The 19,814-nt window shown below is 45.0% G+C and overlaps 1 protein-coding gene across 2 annotated transcripts in view; it reads right to left on the bottom strand.

Moving 5' to 3' along the window:
* The window catches only part of LOC143987774 (interleukin-20 receptor subunit alpha-like), an 82,060-nt gene that overhangs the window by 36,569 nt on the left and 25,677 nt on the right, over positions 1-19,814 (bottom strand). For both annotated transcript variants that reach the window (XM_077486781.1, XM_077486780.1), the window contains one exon: positions 1,150-1,173. In XM_077486781.1, the coding sequence (XP_077342907.1) occupies positions 1,150-1,173 (24 nt within the window). The remainder of the gene's footprint in view (positions 1-1,149; positions 1,174-19,814) is intronic.

The raw sequence follows: 19,814 nt of genomic DNA, 5'->3' as shown, positions 1-19,814 counted from the left end.
AGACCACTAGGGACAAAGGGTGTGTGTAATTTTTTTATACAGTACTGTAATCTGTAAGATGACAGTACTGTGTGTGTATTGTGTGTTTTTACTTTTTTGAATTTGGCGCCAATCTCCGCTCCCATGCGCCGTAACGTCGCAGGGAACGGAGCTCGGCGGCACTCGGGCACTGTGTGAATCGAGAGGAGGATGGCTCGCTCACACAGCATGGAGGACATCGCTGGATCCAGGGGACAAGGTAAGTAACCTCTCCCTGTATCCTCCCTGTATCCAGTGATGCGATCCCGAGTCTGGCTCAGGGTTACCACTCGTGGTACTGAAATTCCAGCCCGAGCCAGACTCGGGATCACCGCTAGGGAGGTTAAAGGTTACAGCAGTGCGCAACACATTTAGCAGATGTGTTTCCATGTCAAGTGCGAATGGACACACACAGGGGTTGATTTAGTATGACTCGACAAAGCAAAATCTGCTGCAGATGTGCATGGTAGTGAATCCGCTTCTAACTTCAGCATGTTCAATAAAAAAAATTAAAACTTGGAAGCTGATTGGTTTGATGCAGAGCTGCACCAGATTTTGCACTCTCCAGTTTTAGTAAATTAACTCCTAAGGCTTGGTTCACACCAAAGCTGCATTGTAGTCAAGCTACTTCAGCGCGAGTTCAAAGCCAACTATCAGTGCGATTTCATGAGTGACTTGCTGATATCTGTGCGACTTCATTTAACAGATGCCAAAGTCGCTGCAATGGTTCCATTGCCGCAAATGGGGTGCAACTTGGCATGCAACTTTGAACTGTCAAGTCACATTACAAGTTGCACTGGTGTGAACCAGGGCTAAGAGTTAGGAACAAATCTAAATTTGAAGTCATGAGCAAGCATAGAACTTTTTTTTGATGGGCTAGGTAAGCTGTAGATGTGCAAGAAGGTAAAAAAAAAAAACATGAAATGCGATTTCTTGGCAAACACATTAGTATAAAAAAGATTACAATTTTGTGTTGGTCAAAAGAATTGTGTGGGCTTGTCCATCTATACGATCTATCAGACAATTAAAATTTATATAAATATTTTAAAAATGGTCTGAAAATGTACTGTATATATTTTGATAATGTGAACTTTTGTAAACACAACTTCAACATAATTTTGTAAGACTTACTTTTGTTCCTGGACCCATTTTTTCCTAGAAAAAAAACAAAGAGAATATGTAAATAATGTGGGAATGCAAGATCCCTGCATAGCATAATATTAACCATAGTCTCTGATAAAAAAAAAGAATAATTAAAAAAAGTTTTTACTTGATTTTGAAACTAACTGCATTGATTTTTATTAAAATGGAGGGTATGACAGGGCCACGTGAATTTGTTGTGCCACATCCTTTATTAGGTCTGCACTTTGTCTATGCAGGCTAAAGCAACAGGTTTATTTAACTGCCACATTCCCCAGATGCACATCCTTAACTTTCATGTATTCTCTACCAGCTTCTCTGAATGCTAGAGGAAGCCCTGCGTAGGCAACCAACCACCAACAGTTTTAATTTGTATCACAGGTTTTATAGAAACCATTGACAGGAGGTTGTTTTGGTCCATTTAGTCATTGTTACAATTGAAATCTAGCTGAAAATGAATGAAACTAGCTGAATAGTGCCACATGCAGGTTTTAGCTTAGTAGAGGGTAAGGTAAGTGGTTGTTGGGGGAAGTTGGCTCTACACAGGCACTGGAAAGGTTACAATATTTCTATAAAAGGAATTTAAAGTGTTTACACAATTTCTTATTATAGTAAAAATGTATTTTTTTCAGTTAGATAATTCGGGTCCAAGGCAGGTAACGTCTGCTGAGCTGTCCTCTTTAGCTAAGTCATAGTGCTCTGGGACTTCTTTGTCATTTATTAAATGTTTATGTTTAAATTGAAAATTGTATTTATAGTAAAAATAGATATTAAATGAGATTTTAAAATGTATACACTTAAAAACATTAACCCCAAATCCTATTTTTCATTGCAATCTCTATATTGCTTAGGGTAGGAAAATGATTTGTCCTATACAACCATTTTCTCCTAGGTGCAATCCTCTAATAATAATAATAAATATCAGTTGTGGAGTCTGTACAGGGATTCTATAGAATTTTCGGATATTTTGTGTAAGACTGCATCTTTTTCATTTGAACACCAAGCCTGTTACTTATTTTCAAATGGGAATGCTAGAGCAAACTTTAAACTGCCACTAGCAACGTCATTGCTATATGTTGAATATTGCGGGATCCTCTTTACCTACATAAATACTATCTTCAAAATATAGGTTTCCTGTAATACTTGTTAAACCACTGAAACAGGAAGTGTGCAAACACATACTATAACCATGTGGTGAAGACTGCGGTTACAGAAAATATATCCACATTCTTTTTTACCTCTGTTTTATTTATGTTTTTTTTTTACACTGTTTTTTCTAAGTCACTGACACCCATATTCATATTGTGTAGTAACATTTTTGTATATTTTGTCTGTAAAGAATTATACTAGAATTTAGAACACGGGTCTCCAAACTTTCTAAACAAAGAACCATTGGTGTAAGTGGGGGGAATAGCTCCCCATCGATTTTAGTGGAAGGAATAATGGCCCATTGTTGGTGTCAGTGAGAGAAATAGTGCCCCGACATTGGTGTCAGTAGGAGGAATAGTGTTCCATCATCTATATCAGTCAGAGGAATTATGCTTCAATGTTAAGGTGAGGAGGAGAAATAGTGCCTCCTTACCTTATCATTGTTGGTGTCAGTAACAAGAATTATGCCCCATTGTTGGTATCAGTGGGAGTAATAGTGTCTTGCATCAGTGGAAAAAAAAGTGCCTCAAAGGCAGAATAACAGCATCCAAAGTGGCTGCATTCGCCCCCCGGGCTCCAGTTTGAAAACCACTGATCTAGAACAAAGGTATACTGTCAGTCTGTAAAGAATGAATATAAAGACAAATTGTAACAGATGAATGTGTAAATATCCGAATCACTGGTAACATACAAGCATTCCAAAAAGAAGCAAAAAAAGAAAAAAAAGAAAAAAATGTAACTCCAGACAAACAGCTAACACAACAACTAAGATACGTTTATTAAAGTGGTTGTATACTGTTTTATACCATTGTATAAGGTTTTTTTTTTCCTGCATGGTAAAGGCATAATGTGCTAGTATGCATCACATACTAGCACGTTATGAGAAACTTACCTTAAAACAAAGCTGTTCCAGCGCTACAATGTCAGTACTGCAGGGGCTCCCATTTTGATCCATGAGGGAGCCACTGTTTCTTCAGAGCGCACTGGCTGCATGTAATGTAAAAATCTGAGCTGCACATTTAGGAGATATTTACATTACGTTAGGTGAAAATCAGTAAAGGAAGTTTACTTCCTATTTAACAAATCAAAACAAAAAAAACACGAGTGTTCCCCAGACGATGTCATTGTATTGACGAAACGTACGTCGGGAGGAGTTTGGCATGCTGATGTCTCCGCGTACCTGGTCTCTTGGACGGGCGTTCGTATATAGCCGGCCGGCTATTTTGCTTTTGATTTATTTCTCATTGTAAGTGCAATTCTATTTAATTTAATAAATGTTTTTACAACATTATGCCATGGTGAGATTCTCTCTTTTGGGTTTCCCGTGACTGCCCTTGGGGTCTACATGTGTGCTCCGGTGAGCTGGCTGAATATTTCCCATTTCTGGAGCAAGGTGTTCAGTTGATTCCTATTAACCGTGTCGTGTCCCAGGGAGAGGAGGTCCGAATTAAAGCCATCCGATACATCTTTGAAATGTAAAGGCCCCGACCGGGTTTAGGTCGAAAGCCCTAAAGGCTTGCTAGCTGGTAAGCCTCCATTTTTTACGGTGGTCACATCGGTGGTGGATTCACATGGGCACTTATTTCTTCTTTTTTTCTCACGATTAAAGGTGTTTTGGCATTTACTTAGAAGTCACTTTAATTGGATTTTTTCAGTTGAATTGGACTTTTTTATGAATATATTCTTTTATTTATTTTCTTTGTGATATATATATATTGGATATTTTTATTTTCATTTAATTCCAATTTGTGATATTCACTTACCAATTATTTGGGATATTCACATAATCTACTTTTGTTAGTTATATATTCATAGAGATTAACACTTTCCCACACTAAATTATTTTTGTAATTATGAGTTTTGATCATATTTTCACCAAATTAGCTGATTTTTTTATTTATCAGGTTTATACATCGATTTTTATTATTTAGCGCTGCTACACTTTTTACTTATCTATCTTTGTGTGTATCTCACCTCTAGCAGCTACCTTAGTGATTTTTCTGTTTAGAGCAGTATTCACCCCCTTTTTACAGTAAAGGAAGTTTACTTCCTATTTAACAAATCAAAAAAATACGAGCTACAAACCAAAAAAAGAAAAAATATTTAAAAAATAAAAAAATCCTATAAATCCGTATGTACCAATTATGCAAGCTTTACTTCCCATAAATGTATATCCATAGCTCCCAAAGAGGGGAAAAAAGCTTCATGACCCTCTGCACACTAAGAGCTGATGGTGATCAGTAGGGATGAGCTTCGTGTTCGAGTCGAACATACATTCGACTCGAACATCGGCTGTTCGCCCATTCGGCGAATTCCGAACGTTATGGGCCATTCGCGCAAAATTCGTGTGGCGCTCACGGCCCACAATGCACTGCGTCATCGCAGTGCATTGCTGGCTCATGATTGGCCAAGCATGCACTGTGACCCCGCATGCTTGGCCAATCACAGCGCCAGCAGCGAGGAGAGCCATGATTGGCCACAGGCAGGATGCCTGTGGCCAATCATAGCTCAGGCTGTGTAGTACACGCCCCACACTATATAAGGCCGCCAGCGCGGCGGCCTAGTGTAGTGTGTTGGCGTCTGAAGCAGTTAGTGGGTGTTCTGTGTACCTTCAACACAGTACACACCGATCGTTTTCAGCCGATTTTCGATCTTGCTGTTGTGTAGTGGTTGTTGTCTGTGTGCCCTGACCGCAGTATACACCGCTATATTCACCTCACCTATATAGCTAGTGATCTATCTTTTATAATAGAGCTTGCAGTCAGTAGTGTTAGGAGCTTGTGCGTGCTGTCTGCGTGCTCTGTACCCAGTACACACCGCTATATCCACCTACATAGCTCTTCTCTATTTGAGCCCACTTGCCATCTGCAGGAGTTATTGGAAGTTGTGTGTGCCTCCAGCACAGCACAGTATACATCTGTATATACCCCTTTATCTCTGGTGTTCTATAAAAAAGGCATCTGCAGGAGTTAGTGGGTTTTTTGTGCCTCCAGCCCAATATACACCTGTATCTACCCTTTATTGCTGTTCTCTAATAGAGCCATCTGCAGGGCTTAGTGGGTGTTGTGTGACTCAATTACAGTATACCCCTTTATCTCTGGTGTTCTATAATAAAGGCATCTGCAGGAGTTAGTGGGTGTTGTGTGACTCCAGCACAATATACACCTGTATCTACCATTTATTGCTGTTCTCTAATAGAGCCATCTGCAGGGCTTAGTGGGTGTTGTGTGACTCCATTACACTGCTGTTTTACCCAACTCCCTTCAGGCCATTACCATGTCTGGAAGGCCAGCAAGGAGAGGCAGACAGGCGTGAGCCGATAAAAGAGGGCAAGCAAGCTCTGTGTCTAGAGACAACAGTGCTGGTCGTGGACGCGGTGCATTGTCATCAGCACGTGGCCATGGGACACGCTTGTCCTTTTCGGCAGCTGGACATGTTGAACCGCAACATGCCAACGACTTGGTAGAGTGGATGACCAAGCCCTCTTCATCCTCCTCATCCTCTCTCACCCAGTCTCAGGGTACTAGCAAAGCAGCTGCCAATGCATCGTCTTCCCTCCTCTCAATGTCATCATCAGTGACTCCTTCCCTAGACCCACCACGTCCTCCTGAGGAGTCTCCTGAACTCTTTGAGCACAGTGTTGGGTACATGCTCCAGGAGGATGCCCAGTGTTTTGTGGGCTCTGATGATGACACTCAGCTAGAGGAAGGCAGTAGCGTGAGCGCAGAGAGAGGGGATGCTCAAGAAGGACAGCAATCTGGCAGTCATGTTCCACAAGCTGCAGCATACTGCCAGGTTTGCTACAGCGATGAAGAGGGAGGGGATGATGAGGGCACTGACTCCACGTGGGTGCCTGGAAGGAGAGAGGAGGAGGAGGAGGCACATGTCCAATGAGGCAGGATGCCCTCCGGGGGCCAGCTTAGGGGCAGCACACCGACTGAATCACACCGCAGAGCTCCGCCTGTGCAGGGCGCTGCCTCTGCGTGTTATTCTAAAAGTTCTTTGGTGTGGGCCTTTTTTGAGACGAGTGCATCAGATCGCACCGCTGCTATTTGCAACATATGTCTCAAGAGTATCTCGCGTGGCCAAAACATCAGCCGCTTGGGCACCACATGCTTGACCAGACATATGTTGACCTGCCATGCAGCTCGTTGGCAAGCGTACCTCAAAGACCCACACCAAAGAACAAAGCGGACCTCTCCTTGCTCCTCATCAGCTGGCATCTCCAACCCCACTAGACCTTCAGTCCTCTCTGAAACCTGCTCTGAGAGGAATGAAGGTGTAGAATTAGGTGTGTCACAGCCAAGTGCTTCCGGGAACTCTGCTAGCGGTACACCCACGTCCGATTATAGCAGGCAAATGTCCCTGCCCCAGCTGCTGGACCGGCGAAAGAAGTTCACTCCCAGCCATCCACATGCCCAGCGGTTGAATGCTAGCTTGTCTAAATTGCTAGCACTTCAACTGCTGCCTTTTCAGTTGGTAGACTCGGCCCCCTTCCGTGAGTTTGTACAATGTGCGGTTCCTCAGTGGCAGGTCCCCAAACGCCACTTTTTCTCACGGAAGGCGATTCCGGCTCTCTACCGGCATGTGGAAGGCAATGTCCTTGCCTCGCTGGACAGGGCGGTCAGCGGTAAGGTGCATATTACCGCTGACTCATGGTCCAGCAGGCATGGACAGGGACGTTACCTGTCTTTCACGGCCCATTGGGTCACTCTTCTGGCAGCTGGGAAGGATGCAGGACAAGGTGCAGTAGTGTTGGAGGTTGTTCCGCCACCACGCCTCCAAAATGCTACTATTGGTTGTGACACACCTCTCTCCTCCACCCCCTCCTCTTCTTCTTCCTCCATGGCCTCTTCCAGTGCTCTGTCCTCAGAACCAGCGGTGCTTCGTAGGCATTCCAGGGGCTACGCAAGTACGCAGGCAAAACGATGCCATGCTGTGCTTGCGCTGGTTTGTTTGGGGGACAGGAGCCACACTGGGGCGGATGTTTTGTCAGCTCTGCAGGGGCAGGCCGAGAGGTGGTTGACGCCACGCCAGCTTAAGCCAGGAATGGTGGTTTGTGACAATGGCACCAACCTCCTCTCCGCCCTCCGACAGGGACAACTGACCCATGTGCCCTGTGTAGCTCACGTCCTTAACCTGGTGGTGCAGCGGTTCTTGGGCAGGTACCCCGGCTTACAGGATGTCCTGAAGCAGGCCAGGAAAGTCTGTGTGCATTTCCGCTGATCATTTAATGCCTGTCCTCGGCTGGCTGAGCTCCAAAAGGAGTTGAACCTGCCCAAGAACCGCCTTATATGTGACATGCCCACCAGGTGGAACTCAACGTTGGCCATGCTGCAGTGGCTGCACACGCAGCAGAGGGCCATCAATGAGTACCTGTGCGACTACGGCACCAGGACAGGGTCAGGGGAGCTCGGTTTTTTCTCACCACGCCAGTGGGGCATGATCAGGGATGCATGCACTGTCCTGTCACCGTTTGAGGAGGCCACAAGGATGGTGAGCAGTGACAGTGCATGCATCAGTGACACTGTACCTCTTGTCCACCTCTTGGAGCATACGCTGCGTGGAATAATGGACAGGGCACTTGAGGCAGAACAGAGGCAGGAAGAGGAGGACTTCCTTGCCTCTCAAGGCCCCCTTTATCCAGACAGTGTTCCTGCTGTGCCACCCATCACACAGGAAGAGGATGAGGAGGAGGAAGAGGAGGAGTAGGGTGATTGTGTCAGCATGGCGGTGGAGGCTGGCACTCAGCATCAGCATCAGCAGCAGCAGTCTTGTAGGGATGATTTACAGTCCCAAGAAACACGTGGACTTGTACGTGGCTGGGAGGAGGTAGCTGCGGATCATGTTGCCCTTAGTGACCCAGAGGACTCCGGACCGAATGCCTCAGCTAACCTACGCTGCATGGCCTCCCTGATCCTGCAAAGCCTGCGGAAGGATCCTGGTATTCTTCGGATCAAGGAGAGGGACCATTACTGGCTGGCCACTCTCCTTGATCCACGGTACAAGGATAAGGTTGCCGACCTTATCTTGCCATCGCAGAGGGAGCAGAGCATGAGACATCTCCGGGAGGCCTTGCATAAAGGTCTGTGCAACGCGTTCCCAGAGACTGGGAGGTTACAAACTCCTGGTCCTGGACAACGTGTTGCTGAGGCATCGGTCAGAAGGAGCGGTGGAGAAGGTGGCCGTCTGACTGATGCTTTCAGACAATTTTTTAGTCCACAGCCCCAAGGTATGATCGGTTCCAGCACCCATCGCCAGCGTCTGATTTACATGGTGCAGGAATACCTAGGGGCAAGGTCAGACTTGGACACCTTTCCCACCGAAAATCCTCTGGCTTACTGGGTCTTGAGGATGGATCACTGGCCAGAGCTTGCACAGTATGCAATTGAGCTACTGGCCTGTCCTGCATCCAGCGTACTTTCGGAACGCACCTTCAGTGCTGCTGGTGGCTTTGTTACCAATCACAGAGTGCGCCTGTCCACCGAATCAGTTGATCGACTGACCTTCATCAAGATGAATCAGTCTTGGATCACCCACAGCTACCAAGCACCTGAAGCTGATGTAACCGAATAATTTTTTTTGAAATATCACATCCCTTCAAGACTGCCTATGCTGATGCTGAGTGACTGTCCTGTTATGTTGATTGTCTATCCTCTTCCTCCTCCGCTGATATGTTGGAAGAACATTTCTGGCTCTGGGTGATGCCATCAGCCCAATTTTTCTGCCCCTGTTTAACAGGGGCGTTTAATTACAATTTTTGATGCAATGCTTTGCAGCAGGGCTAATTCCTGCAATAAAACAAGAGTATATGGGAGAGGTTGCAGTGTGGTGGCACCAGCACCAGTGCCTAAGGCCCAACTTTTCTGCCCCTGTTTAACAGGGGCGTTTATTTACAATTTTTGATGCAATGCTTTGCAGCAGGGCTAATTCCTGCAATAAAACCAGAGTATATGGCAGAGGTTGCAGTGTGGTGGCACCAGTGCCTAAGGCCCAATTTTTATGCCCCTGTTTAACAGGGGCGTTTAATTACAATTTTTGATGCAATGCTTGGCAGCAGGGCTAATTCCTGCAATAAAACAAGAGTATATGGCAGAGGTTGCAGTGTGGTGGCACCAGCACCAGTGCCTAAGGCCCAATTTTTATGCCCCTGTTTAACAGGGGCGTTTAATTACAATTTTTGATGCAATGCTTTGCAGCAGGGCTAATTCCTGCAATAAAACTAGAGTATATGGCAGAGGTTGCAGTGTGGTGGCACCAGCACCAGTGCCTAAGGCCCAATTTTTCTGCCCCTGTTTAACAGGGTGTTTAATTACAATTTTTGATGCAATGCTTTGCAGCAAGGCTAATTCCTGCAATAAAACTAGAGTATATGGCAGAGGTTGCAGTGTGGTGGCACCAGCACCTAAGGCCCAATTTTTCTGCCCCTGTTTAACAGGGGCGTTTAAGTACAATTTTTGATGCAATGCTTTGCAGCAGGGCTAATTCCTGCAATAAAACTAGAGTATATGGGAGAGGTTGCAGTGTGGTGGCACCAGCAGCAGTGCCTAAGGCCAAATTTTTCTGCCCCTGTTTAACAGGGACATGTAATTACAATTCTTGATATAAATTTCACAGGAGGGCCCCTTCCTGTGCCCACCCAGAGTAACGGTGAGGACTTATAGTGTTGTGGCACCAGCACCACAACCACCAAAGGTCAATTTTTCTACCACTGTTCAACAATGGCATGTAATTACAATTCTTGATATAATCGTTCACAGCAGGGCGCTCCAGCGCCCACCAAGAGTCACTTTTAGGGCTTACAATGTTGTGGCAAAACCAACACCTTGTTCCGCCATTTCTGCAGAGCATATAGGGCAGGCCCCTACTTTCAAACATCCAATTTACAAACATCTCCTACTTGCAAACGGAAGGAGACAACAGCAAGTGAGATGAAAAAAGATGGACGACAAAACAAATTATACAGGGGTGATAACCCTTCCCTATGTTTTCCAAAAAGCTTAAAAATAGTTTTTTTGACTGGAGCTACACTTTAAAAATGTACCAGTTGAAAATTACAAACAGATTCAACTTAACACAACAAACCTACACAGTCCCTGTCTTGTTTGCACCGCCTGTATACTGCTGTTCTGAGTATATAGGGCCTGGGGGCCCCACGCATTTCCTTTTTTTAATATGGGTACGGGGTTCCCCTTAATATGCGTACAAGACCCAAATAGGCTGGTAATGGGCAGGGAGGGCTACCCATGCCATTTTTCTCAATGATTTTCAACCATATTGCAGGAACCAGATATAACATTAAAACCGCAAGCAGTTTTAAATGGTGTTATTTCCGTTTAATGTCATTTTGTGCAGGGACTGTTCTAAACACGGGAAACACGTGGCACTTCACAGGCATACTACAGACACCCCCAGGCACCATATTTAAAGGAATATTTCACTTTTTTTTTTCACTTTAATCGTCATTAAAATCAGTGCTCCCGCCAAAACTGCCATTTTTAAAAACATTTTATGCATTGACCCATGTCCCCTGGGGCAGGAGCCAGGTCCCCAAACCCTTTTTAGGACAGTATCTTGCATATTAGCCATTAAAATTAGCACTTTGGGGTTCAGTGATGTGTAGCACCTTTCATGGACTTCAGTGAAGGCAGTGAAGCATGTTGCTGGGCTTTCTGACAACTTTTATTCAAAAGTAATGCTGAAAAACACCCAAAAGGTTACCCTCACAAGGGTCCTCCTAGCTATCCAGTCTCGGTAGTCCATAAGCCTGTCTCTCCACAGACTCATCACATTATCTCATTCAGCCTTGTGATAAAGAAATTTAGGCACTTCTGTCTAATTGTATACAGTCTTGTATTACCTATCTCAGGTGATGGCCTGGTCAAATCACCTCTCTTTGAGGCTTGAGTAGACACTCTTCCAATGCCTGTTGACACATACTGCTTGTGCAGCAGCTTGTCTCCAGGGGAATGAGCCCTGAACCACAGACAGCAACTGGACTGAAAGGTCTGTGCACACGTCCAAATGTGGACCTAATCCGGAAGTTACCAGTCCTGGAGAAAACTCTTCTTTCTCCACACAGAACACACATCCCAGAGCCCCCAAACATGCAGAACCCTGGGTGAGATCTAACCCTTCCAACACAGTGACAAGGGGCAGCACTGTCACAACATATAGAGAAGCTTGATCAAAAGACAGGGACATTTATCTAAAGCCAAAACTTTTTCTCTTTTTTTCAGTTTTGGATAGAGTGGTGGGGAGACTCACTCACTCTATTTGTCCTGGTGACCACTAACCACTGTGAAGGTAATTTTCCCCAAAGGGATACAGACAGACAGTGGTAGGAGAAGGCGAGGGGGGGTGGTCAATAGGGCAGGGTACAGGGGTCAGCAGGGAAGAAGATAGGAGTCAATAGAGCAGGGTACAGGGGGTCAGTAGGACAGAGGACAGGAGTCAATGGGGCAGGGTACAGGGGATAGCAGGACAGAGCACGCGAGTCAATAGGGCAGGGCACAGGGGTCAGTGGGACAGGAGCCAATAGGGCAGTACAGGGGGTCAAATCCTCCCCATTCTTCCTCTTAACCAAAATCCCCCCCTTCTAGTACAACCCCCCCCCCCATTCTTCCTCCTTAGCAAAAAAAAAAACCCCTGCCCAATTGTACCTTCCCTGTGCAAATAGCAACCCCCTTTCTACAAACCTCTCCCCCTACTGCCATACCAGAGCTCCTCCAATACAGCACATGACACCGGCTGGATCCATAGTTCAGATTGTAATATATACTGTTTGATTACTGGCCCCCATCCACATTTCATGCTGCCGGAAGATGAGCAGCTCTTGGAAGACACAGGGGGTGCTAATAATACAGTGTACAGTGCAATCTATGGATCCGGTATCACCTACTATATGGAGGATTGCTGGAAGACAGTAGAAAGCACAGCCATTGTCCCTTCTCTCAGCAGCCAAGTATGCTTTTCATAGGGGGGGGGCAGCCCAGGTGAAATCTGAGGCCAGTGCATGGGGGGGGGGGGGGGCAGCCCACAGCCCATCCCGTCACCACCATAGATCCGAGCATGACATGACTCCTCCCTGCCTCTCCCCTCCTGTCTGTATTACAGCCGAAGAGGAGCTGCAAGCTGCTCTGCAGTGCACTGTGTGTGTATGTGTGCGGCAGCTGGCATGTCTCACTGCTGGCTGTCTGTCACAAATACACAGCAGTGCGGGATCCGAGACACCCTGCACAAGCCACAGGTCGGGTGTTGCTTGCAGGCTCCACTCTGGGAAAAAGCCTTGATTCGCTAGGACGCTGGCACTTAGATCAAATCCCGGGATGGTCCCGGAGAATCAGGGAAGGTTGGGAGGTATGATAATGGTTAAATTAACCCTGGATCACACAATATGCCCAAGGCTTAATTAAAACCAAACAGTGAGATGTTTTACCTGCCAAAAGACTTTAATTTATGCTCATTCAGTTTTGAGTTTTGCACATCCTTATCACAAAGCACAGCTAGGCTGGTGACCTTGGCTTTTCTTTAGTGCAGTTAAAGTGTGTCCATGATCAAAATTTAAAATCATAAATTCCACATTATATTTCAATTATTTCTATCCTTCGCCTATTACCGTATATACTCGAGTATAGGCCGACCCAAATATAAGCCGAGGCCCCCAATTTACCACAAAAAAACTGGGAAACTTATTGACTCGTGTATAAGCCGAGGGTGAGACATGCCTGTCCATCCCTGTGTGTCCATCCCTGTGTGTCCGTCCATCCCTGTGTGTCCGTCCATCCCTGTGTGTGCAGCCTTGTGTGTCCAGCCTACCTGTGTCCCGAGCCTGCGTCCCGAGCCTGCGTCCCGAGCCTGCGTCCCGAGCCTGCGTCCCGCCTGCGTCCCGAGCCTGTGTGCTTCTGCCATGCCAGGATCGCCGCTCTTCTCGTCTGACAGACAGCCTCGGCGGCCATTCCACTGTTCAAAAGCCGCGCCTCCGTCTGTGATAGGCGGAACACTCAATTTCCCAGCAGTCTGTGTTCCGCCTATCACAGACATCCTCTCATCCTCGTCCGTAGTATGAGGATGAGCGGATGTCCGTGATAGGCGGACCACTGACTGCTGGGAAATTGAGTGTTCCGCCTATCACAGACAGGGAGGCGCGGCTTTTGAATAGTAGAATGGCCGCCGTCTGTCTGCTCGACACGCTGATCGGGCAGGCAGACGGCGATGACTCGAGTATAAGCCGAGGGGGGCACTTTCAGCCTCAAAAAAGAGGCTGAAAATCTCGGCTTATACTCGAGTATATACGGTAATCTTAATGATCTTAAAGCTTGTAAACCTAATTTATGAAGATCCCCACACATTTACTTCCTTGAATTCTGTGACAAGTATTCACTATGTCCTGTGAGTAGGCATTGCTGTGTCACACATTTCACAGAACCTGCTTTCTGAACTACAGAGGTGCTGAGAGGAGGAGATTCAGTAAGCGGTGTCACTACAGGAATCACTGCTTGCAGGCAGTGAGGAACCATGGCATATGTAGTCCTTAGGAATGAGCAGAGGAGAAGCTGCAAAGCATGCAGGAAATCCAGAAAGTTGTAGACAGAGTCAACCAGCAGACAGGCAGAACTAACAACATACAAGGAGAAGTAGGATTATGTTGCATAGCTCCCAAATGTCGCTGATTTCAAAGGAACAGTCCTTCTTTCCTCCTCATTTGTCCCTCATTTTGGTTTAATCCATATAGATGTATATAAAATGCACTTTAATCTTTGGAAAAGTGTTTCCCAATGCTAAACCTTTCATCCAAATGCAAAATTATTGCATTTGTAAATTTTAAAACCCAGTAAAAAGGATTAGTAGTGGTAAAAAACACTTTTTTTGAATAATTCTCCTTTAAGATGGCAGGGGGTGTGCCCTATGCCTACATACGTTTGCTAATAGGTATCCCTCATTCCCATGGGAGGCATGATATTGAATTGTCAAAAATGACTTTTGCTTATATTGCTAATTACAATGTTGATGTTATTAAATGAAAGTGTATGCTGGGACTATATAATCTCTTTTAAGAAATATAGCCTGGTCACCTGCCTGTCTCCAGGTTGTGTTTGGACAATAAAGGATCAGCACAATATTGATGAGCAGAGAGGAGCTCAGGCACGTTTAGATACTAGTTGTAACCTGCCTGAGCTATCCCACCAGGAAGCTGTCACTGCGGATTGCCAATCATAGCCAAGATATCCTCCATCCTGCAGCTGCCCGTATACACACCCCCTGTATACCTGCAGCTGCAGGGCAGTGAATGCATCTGTCACTTATTATTGGCGGTCTGCAGTGATAGTTTACTGGTAGGATAGCTCAGGCATGTTCAGACTAATACCTGAACATGCCTGAGCTTATTCCTACTGATGAACTGTCCAGTGTCCCATTGTTAACATATTCCTTGTTAGTATATTTGCGTACAATACACCTGATCCTCTCCTAGTGATGCCCTTCATTCTCCCAGACTGAGTTCTGCTGTAAAGAAATCTTTGACATTGCATTTTAAAATAACTTTACTGATTTTTAGTGAATACACAACAGTGTTAATTATTGGTATTTTTATATTTGACTAAAGTTCAGCTTTAAGCAAAGATGGTGCTGATACAAATATGATTGGATCTTAGCATGTTCTCCCATTGTCATTGCTGGCAACTCGCTCACAGCAGCAGACAGTAGACAATGTAGAGTGATTTTTGTACATTTCCTTCATGGTGGTCTTGTATGCCTAGAAACATGTACACTACAGTAGAATATATAGTTTATTGGTCATAAAGTGTGCTATCCTGCTTTATGCCTTGTATGAGTTTCTAGTTCCAGCAAGGCTTGTGACCTTTATGCTGACGTTATATATAACTTTAAAGCAGTCTTTCTCAACCTTAATAATGCGGGAAAACTCTAGAAATGTTACATTCTTAGGGAAGTCCTGCTAATAATTACTTCATTTACATTTCACATGAGTGTGATGGTCAAGGAGAAGAATGCATCTTACATTTGTGATCAGTAGGGATAATTCTCCTCTTACACATAGCTAAAAAGTTCATTCATTTCAGTGGCAACTTATCTGGGTGCTAGAAATTGCTCCTTGCTTAGGAATCCTGTAGCAAGCTCTGAAGGAACCCTAGGGTCCTAGGGTTCCACGGAACTCTGGTTGAGAAAGGTTGGTTTGGACTGAGGAATCATGTTAAAAAAATAAAAATAACAATAGCATTTTCCAGCTCAGGGAAACAAGAAATTCATTGTGTCCTTTCTCATTTATAGTACTAAAAGAGAAGTAAGGGATTTATTTTATTTTCAGTATCATACTTACCTAGGTGGATGCAGCATTGGTCCGATGCTGCATCTGTCCCCTGCTGCCTCTACACTGAGAACCGAGCGACCGAACATTGCCGATGGCTCAGTTCTCAAAGCTCCCCGAACAGAGAGATGTAGACTGTCAATCAGCAGCTCTCCACTCTGCTCCTCCTTGCTTACTGGAGTGCTGGGCTGTGGAGGGGCAGGGAGTGACCATCTTAGGCTCTCAGCGGCTCGCTGAGAGCCTGAGATGGGTGTCAGCCAGGCACCTGGTGGATCCAGACTTTCATTGTCGAGATGACGAGGTGCCTGGACTGATTCCTGTGATGTCAGCAGGAGGGTCTCAGGAGTGCAGAATTGTACTCCTGTGATCCATAGGAGAGCTTTGGCTGGACTCCTTTAAAGTGTTACCCTAATGGATCCTGTTCCCCTAAAGCAAGCCCGCTGTATCACCTGAAATACTTGGCTGATCCTGCTAGTTTTGCCCTCCCCTTTATAAACTGACCATGGTATATCATGGCTGCTGAGCCCTGACACTGTGGTCAGTTAACATGCCTCCATCTTCTGCAGCTCTCCTCTCTGCTCTCCTGTGTCCTCCTCCTCCCTCCTCTCTCTGCCTGTCAGCCCCATCCACCCCATGATCCTCCCCTCCTGCAGCTATGATATTTATACTATAAGCATGCCATCCCCTCTGTTAAATAACATTGTGTCCCTATGCCTGTGCTGTAAAACAAGATGCCGATTTGAACCTATATCAGAGCGTCTGCTGGCGCTCATGTGACTCCTTGGCTCTCTCTCCTCTTTCCTCTCCTCCTCCCTGGCTGACGTCAAACGCAGTTCTGGGCCCCAACCACTATAGCTGTCAGCCAGGGAGAGGCAGGAGCCGAGGAGTCACGTGAGCACAGGCAGACGCTCTGATATAGGTACAAATCGGCATCTTTTTTATACAGCACAGGCACAGGGACACATAATGTTATTTAAAGTGGAACTGCAGTCTGCTCACATAATTTGTAATAAACACATATTTGCCATTCTGAAGCTTCCCTCCAACCACTTTGCATATTATTTTATATATACTGTGATTCCGCACTTGCCAAATATGCTGCAGAAATCTCCCTCCACTGAGTCTGGCTACAATCATTTTAACTGTGGGCATCTGAAACTGCTGCCTGTTCACTTCCTAGATTTACACAGACGCACAGCTCCAGCTCTGCAGCTCTCATTGGCCCTCTTACGACTCATCTCCCCTCCCTTCCTGGCAAGCTCTCATGAGAGTGAGAGAGAGAGCTGTGCATGATGTCATAAGCCTAGGCTTTTTTTCCACACAAGAAACAGGAAGTGGGCTGTATAAGGTATTTACTGGTAGAAAAAAAAATGTTTTACTATCCAAAGTTAAAACAAGGGCAGAGGATTTAATAGATGGAAAGATGAAAAAATGAATGAAGTTCCCACTTTAACAGAGGGGATGGCATGCTTATACTATAGTGGCTTAACAACCACTTTTTAATACTAATAATGTTTCCCAGTTATGTAGAAAACTAAAGCCCTGTACACACAGTCGGAAATCCTGCCAGCAAAAGTCAGATGAAAGCTTTTGGTTGTATATTTCGACCGTGTGTATGCTCATCAGACTTTTGCTGGCGGAATTTCCGCTAGCAAAATATTGAGAGCAGGTTCTGTATTTTTCTGACAGAAATTCCGATAGTCTGTAGCAATTCCGATGTGCAAAATTCCTACGCATGCTCGGAAACATTGAACTTCATTTTCTCGGCTCGTTGTAGTGTTGTACGTCACCGCTTTCGTGACGGTTGAAAGTTCAGAGAACTTTGGTGTGACCGTGTGTATGCAAGCCAAGCTTGAGCGGAATTCCGTCGGAAAAACAATCCAAGTTCTTTCCGACGGAAAATCCGCTCGTGTGTACAGGACATAAAACTCCCACCACTTGTCACACTCCATCTGACCACTGGAAGCAAAGATTAGAACCCCTTTATATGTTCAGAGTATATCTATTATTAATTTGTTTTTTATTGACCATGTTTTTTAGTATATTACTTTGTTCTGTTTTGTATACTTTGGGAGGTAATCTGTTTCAAATAACAGCTGTTACAATGTTTAATCAAGCTTGATAATAAAGTGTATTTCCGTTCTAAATATCACGTTGGCAGTTCTCTTTTAAAAACTCGTCACTAATCATACCTGTACAGGTATATCAGAAACCTGTGCTATGTTGGACATTGATCAGGTTTGTTTTGTACAAGACAAGTGAAAAGAAAAAGGAGTGGTGGTATTTATAGTATGCACTGAAAGCCGCGCACATTATCTGAAGTTGTAGACTATTTTTTAGCCAAGAAAAAAGAGAGAAAGAGAACTGTAGCAAATCAATCTTTTTTAGTCTGCCAGTATTTGCCCATGCTGGGCAAAGCAGTAGGTTCATTTAAATGCCACCCCCTGCAACTACTCATACTTTTTTTTAGCCTCTGGTAACAAAGTGAGTGAGCCAAGGCAAAATGTTGGGGGCTTTCTCCCCACGTCCATATGACAATGATGGGTGCCTCAGCAGGTAATTCCCAAACACAAGTGCAGTCACATGAGATGAAAAGATAGCGAGTCAGAAGATTCAGAAGATTGCTTTCAGTGCTAGACTGGAGGTAAGGGTGAGTGAAAAAAAGATGTTGCAGTTACTTGAGCATATTGCTTTGCCAGCAAATATTCACTTTAAAGCGGGAATCCGCCGGGAGTCCGCCGTTTTCTTTTTTTTTAAATCCAGCAGCTACAAATACTGCAGCTGCTGACTTTTAAAATAATGACACTTACCCGCCCAGCACGCCCGTGATGTCGGCACCCAAAGCCAATCTCTCGATCGTCTCTCGGGTGCTGCCGCTGCCATCTTGGGTATGGGAATCAGGAAGTGGAGCCTTTCGGTTTCATTTCCCGGTTCCCTACTGCGCATGCGCGAGTCGCGCTGCGCAATAAGGATGGTCCCCGCTGTCTCTGGGATCTGTGTGTTTCCCAGCATGCAGCGGGGGACCTTCGGAAAGGGGCGTAGAGTCTGCGGAAAGGGGCGTACGTTCTGCAGAATCTACGCCAGAAGTGGGTGCAGATACCTGTACTGTACAGGTACCTGCACCCCCCTAACCCCTGAAAGGCGCCAATTGTGGCGCTGGAGGGGGGGAGGGTTCCAATGAGCGAAAGGTCCACTTTAGGGTGGACCTCCGCTTTAAGGTTATAATAAAACATAGTGAAGAATATTAAACTGATAGTGAATTTTTGCATCCACTAATTATTAGTTAATTAACAAACATCCTCTTGAAATGTAATAACAAGAAATCCATTTTTTTACACCAAAAAGTAAACTGGGTTGAAAATCATGCCCAACAAAATAACAGAAGAGGAATACTAGCAATAAAATAAAATATATACATGATATATTAATAGGTAAGGCGATTTTGACATTAAAATACAAAACTGGCTTCTATCAACAGAAAAACATTTATTTGTATGCAAAACATTTGAGAATCTAAAAAAAAAATATTTGTAGAAGGGATTTTTATATATTCAGGACAATTCCTAAGAAAAAGTTTAGTTCAATAATTAATATGTAGTTATCTTCTTAAATCAGTTTTTTTTTATATGCATTTTGTTTTATATATAGCGGTACCTCCTTAGGGGCTGCTAAGTGATGTGGCCCACCTGTCACCATGCCCAGCCCGGCATTCACTTCCCAGTCACTTTTACGACAATGAACAGTCCATGTAATAGTTTTTTATGTTTATTGAGGGATTTGAACTTGGTAGGGATAATAATATATGGGATGCCCAGTAGAACAAGTAATTGGTTGATTGTGTATCAATCAGTTGGGACAACCATATACACTTGGCTTACTCCAGTCTCCTCCAGCACATCACTTGCTTGCAGACTGTTACTCTCTCTCTCTCTCTAGCACATCACTTAATCCGGGCACAACTAGCACGTGGTTAGGCCCAACCCTAACTCAGTCAGGCCTCAGCAACTGCCTTTTGCGGGCAGGGACCGTGGGTACCTTTTTAATTTAGCAAATATAGAATAGGAAGTCTTTAGTGCTAGTTGTCCTATGGTGGACTACTGTTCCCAGTAAGCCCTCCTCAGGCCCTGCCAGCCCTCCTGGTTGCAGCTGTCTGACTTCACTGCCTGAGGAATTGCCTGGCAGT

Source organism: Lithobates pipiens, unplaced genomic scaffold (genome assembly GCF_037356315.1).
Source record: "Lithobates pipiens isolate NorthernLeopardFrog02 unplaced genomic scaffold, aLitPip1_a1.2 Scaffold_18, whole genome shotgun sequence".
Lineage (NCBI taxonomy): Eukaryota > Metazoa > Chordata > Amphibia > Anura > Ranidae > Lithobates > Lithobates pipiens.
This window is presented reverse-complemented; position numbering and strand designations above follow the sequence as displayed.